This window comes from Austrofundulus limnaeus, unplaced genomic scaffold, assembly GCF_001266775.1.
Source record: "Austrofundulus limnaeus strain Quisiro unplaced genomic scaffold, Austrofundulus_limnaeus-1.0 Scaffold377, whole genome shotgun sequence".
NCBI classification, from domain to species: Eukaryota; Metazoa; Chordata; class Actinopteri; order Cyprinodontiformes; family Rivulidae; genus Austrofundulus; species Austrofundulus limnaeus.
Genome location: NW_013952779.1, coordinates 59,799 through 63,853, shown reverse-complemented (window position 1 = coordinate 63,853; position 4,055 = coordinate 59,799). Strand labels below are relative to the sequence as shown.

General features: G+C 44.3%; 1 protein-coding gene across 1 annotated transcript in view; it reads left to right on the top strand.

Moving 5' to 3' along the window:
- sos2 (son of sevenless homolog 2 (Drosophila)) overlaps window positions 1-2,814 on the top strand; it is a 67,375-nt gene extending 64,561 nt beyond the window's left edge. The window contains exon 23 of the mRNA XM_014023573.1: window positions 592-2,814. Coding sequence (XP_013879027.1) covers window positions 592-1,077 — 486 coding nt within the window. The 3' untranslated portion in view covers window positions 1,078-2,814. The remainder of the gene's footprint in view (window positions 1-591) is intronic.
- The last annotated feature ends 1,241 nt before the right edge of the window (window positions 2,815-4,055 follow it).

Here is a 4,055-nt window from a genome sequence, read left to right as displayed (position 1 = left end):
GAAATAAACATTTGAAATATATGAGTTTGTATGTAATGTATGAATATAATATACAAGTTTCACTTTTTAAATGGAATTACTGAAATAAATCTACTTTTTCATGATATTCTAATTTTATGACCAGCACCTGTATATCGGTGTATCAATATTTTCCTACACGTACTGGTAAAAATCTCAGAGTTGGAAAACCTGATCCCATTTGTTGGTAACGTATCTGTGGGTTGGTCAGCAGAGTTGATGTGGATTGCACCCATGGGGAACCTCTTCAAAAATCTTGGTCATGCACTGCAGTTGCTACTCTACAACTTCCTGTTTCCACTGATGTCACATTACAGGCCAAAACAACAAAMACAAATAAACAAATAACAACGGGAAGTGACATTATAAATAAAGCATTTTAATAGAAAGACCCTTGCGCTGGGTACAAGTATGAGTACTTGTCAAACTGCTGGTATCTGTACCATCAGTATAAACACCACTATTAAAAGTTAAACTGTGACAAAAACACTGAGCGGAGTATAAATGTTAAAGTGAACAGATTTCTTCTGTGAACAAGTACTAATTTATAATCTGGTGKTTTTTGTGTCTCAGCTGAGCCCGAGGTCCGACAGTCCTCCAGCCATCCCTCCTCGACTGCCTCCGCCTAGGAACCTGCCTCGGCCTCCGGTCTACAACGGCCCTCCCTTTGATGGGCCCCTGCCCAGCCCACCGCCACCCCCACCCCGAGACCCTCTTCCGGACACGCCTCCCCCCGTGCCCCAACGGCCCCCGGAGATCTTCATCAACTACCCCCAGCCTTCGCCTGTGGGCCGATACCACTGGGAATTCGGCAGCTCCCCGAGCTCCCCCAACACCCCGCCCAGCACGCCGTCCCCTCGGGTCCCGAGGCGGGGCTGCCCGCTCAGCGCCAGCCAGAACAGCCTGTGCCCCGTTCCCATCACCGCTCCCCCCGTGCCCCCGCGCCACATCTCCAACCTGCAGCTCCCCAAACTCCCACCAAAGACGTATAAAAGGGAGGCGCTCCAGCCGCCGCTACAAGGCCTCTCATTGGTGGAGAACGCCAACAGCAGCCAGTGAGTCCACTTAGTTTTCCTGCTCGTTGAACTGCTTCACAGCTGCTGAGCTGAGAAAACMGAAACTCTTCTCCACACACTCCTCACCTTACAGCTGAGCGACACGAGCAGAACTCTGAAACAAAACGCTGAGGAGGAAGTTTGTTTGTTCTTTAAACAGGAAAGTTGCAACGTCCAGATTAAAGATGAAATGTTTCAAAGTCTGAATCTTATGTTCAGAACATATGCTGTGGTTCATTACTACAGTTTTCCTGGCTCTCTCTGCACTTGTTCCAACTCACTGTAAAAGTCTTAAACGCAAAACTTTTCTCTAAACATCCGAAGTTTATAAAAAAATAAAGCTGTCAGTAAAACGAATCCTGCAACTTTGACCAGCAAGAGCTGTGAAAGTCTTTAGAAATCAGCGCTCAGTGAGACTTACTGTGAAGAATTGAAACAACCACACACATCTGAAATGCAGCAGAGTTCTTGGTAATACATCTAGAAAAACTCAAATATCACTTTTTTACAAACTCATTCACACTTTAATCTTGACATTTCAACTTTTACCTACAAACTAATAAAACAGTACTTCCCCCGCAGTCAGTTTTTGTGTTTCTGAGTGGCCCTAATACTGTGTTGTGTCTTAGCCCCGCCCACTGTGCCTGTCAGGGGATCAGTAGCTCTGTCTCCATCAGAAACCCTCTGTGCCAACAACAAACCCACACCAGTGTGCCAGCTAAACAACCAGGAGGATCTGAGGTGGGTCGCCTGCTTCTGACCCCCGACTCACCTGACCCCCCCGGCTCATCCCTCCATCAGGAGGAGGGGCTTAGACTCTGTAGCCTCAGCTTCGCTTTATTATCTTTTGTATGTTTTGTGATCGGTTGTTTTTCAAAGGAGGCAGGGGGGATTTGATATTTGGGTTCCTGCTGCAGCAGACGCATTTTTGACGTCTGTCCTCAGCGATCAGCTGACCCGTGGTCTCTTCAGAGGTGGGTTTCTAGTTTTTCCCTCCTGATTGAAGACAGCCTTGTTTCACACAGGAAGGGATGAGACGACTCGCCCACTTTCTATGTCAGCTCTACACTGTGACTGTAAAGTAGCAAATCAAACTGTATGACTGTTTTTTTTTTTTGGGAGGGGGGGGTTGTTTTGTATTTCAGACACAAAATGTTGCCTTTGAAAACCCCACTGTGGTGACCTCCAACCCTCTCCAGTCCTGATGGAACCACACTCCGTTTGCACAAAATTTGGGCAAAGTCAGCAGGTTTTAATGGATTGTTATAAAAGCTGCATCTGCCACAATCTGAAACAGCACCAGGATGAAGAGTAGGACTGTCTGATCCCCTCCCCCACGTTTAGCCAACTGTTTTTCAAACTTTGCACTGGAAGCCCCCCACCAAAGCTGGGTCGACCACCCCTCCCCCACCGTCGGCTCTGAAAACTCACGAGAAGAGGAACTCTTTAACCTTGTTTCTTCCTCTTTGTCCTGTTAGAAGCTTTTTGTTTKTTTGTTTTTKTKTTTGTTTTCACGTTGAACAGACTGAAATAATCCATGCATCAYGCTCAGATGTGCCTTTTTAGTTTGTTTTCTACTTTACAGAAATAAGCAAATGGTGTCTAAAACGCTTAAAAATGAAGTTGCCTATGTAATGTTTAGAACAAAGCTATACACTATGAAACTGTACATGTTTGTGCATAATGTGTGTGTGTGTATATATCATGTATACACTAACTAACTAAATAATTTGTACAGTGATCCCACCCCCGTCTTATTGTAGCCTCATCTCTTCAGTCAAATATTGCCTAATAATCCAGTGCTGCTGCCGTCAGCTACACATCTGTCAAACTTGATCAAACTAAGAAAAGAAAGCAGGTTGCTGTTACTAATTTACAGACAATCTTTGATTCAACTACTGGGAGGATGTCGACTCAAACTACTGGTTTTAAAGACGTGCCGAGCACCTAGTTCTTCACTCTGAACGTCCCACTGGCTGCCTTTTACCTGCTCCTCAAACTCGTTAAAAACAGGTCAACATAGTGTTAAAGCTGCGAAATAATATACAAGCCTGGGTTTTAAACAAGTTGGGATGTTTTGTAAAATGTAAAAAAAACGACAACAAACAGAATGCATTTTCTGAAACATGTTTTTAGAAACATGAGGTCATTTTGAATTTGATGCAGCACATCTCCAAAAGGTTGTTCCAGATAAATGTTTCCCTTTTTTTATTTTTATTTTTACCAACAGTCGGTAAACTTCTAGCTGCCCATACCAGAGACACTAATGCACCCYCATACCATCAGAGAGGCAGGCTTTTTGAACTGTGTGCAGATAACAGGCTGGACGATCTTTCTCCTCTTCGGTAACGAGGACCTGGTGGTTCTGATCCATCTGAGCCCAGAACAGTTTTCCACTTTGTCTCAGTTTATTTTAAATGATTTTGGTTCAGAGACAACAGAGTTTCTGGGTGGTGTTCATATGGCCTCTGCTCTGTGTGATAGAGCTTTAAGCAGCATCAGTGAACTGTTTCCTGATGCATCTCAGTAATCCAGGTAGAAAAAATTTAAAAAAATCAGTAGGTCCTCTGGATGGTTCTTCTTTAGTGAAATGTTTCGTCTCTCCTCCAAGAGACTTCTTCAGTCTGATGAGTTTCAGGTGAACTCAGCCTTATAAGCTCCGCCTCCACCTGGACAAACAGGTTAGTCACATGTAAAAGAGGACCATCAGACTAACAATAGACTTGATTAGTTCTATTGTTCATAGAGGGTCATGTTCCCATCATCTGACCCGTGTCGTGTTATGTTTACTGTATGTAGTGAATGTAAGTGGGAGTTCAACATCCCCTTGTTTTTGTCCCTCTTTGTTTTGGTATCATTGGCAAAAACAGAGTAATATAGTGTATGCTGGAGGACTGTGATCAGTTAAACCTTGGGGAAACAAAACAGCCACTGTTCGAAAGAATGAGCCAGCACAGACGAGCTACTTCATCAGGTCAGGAC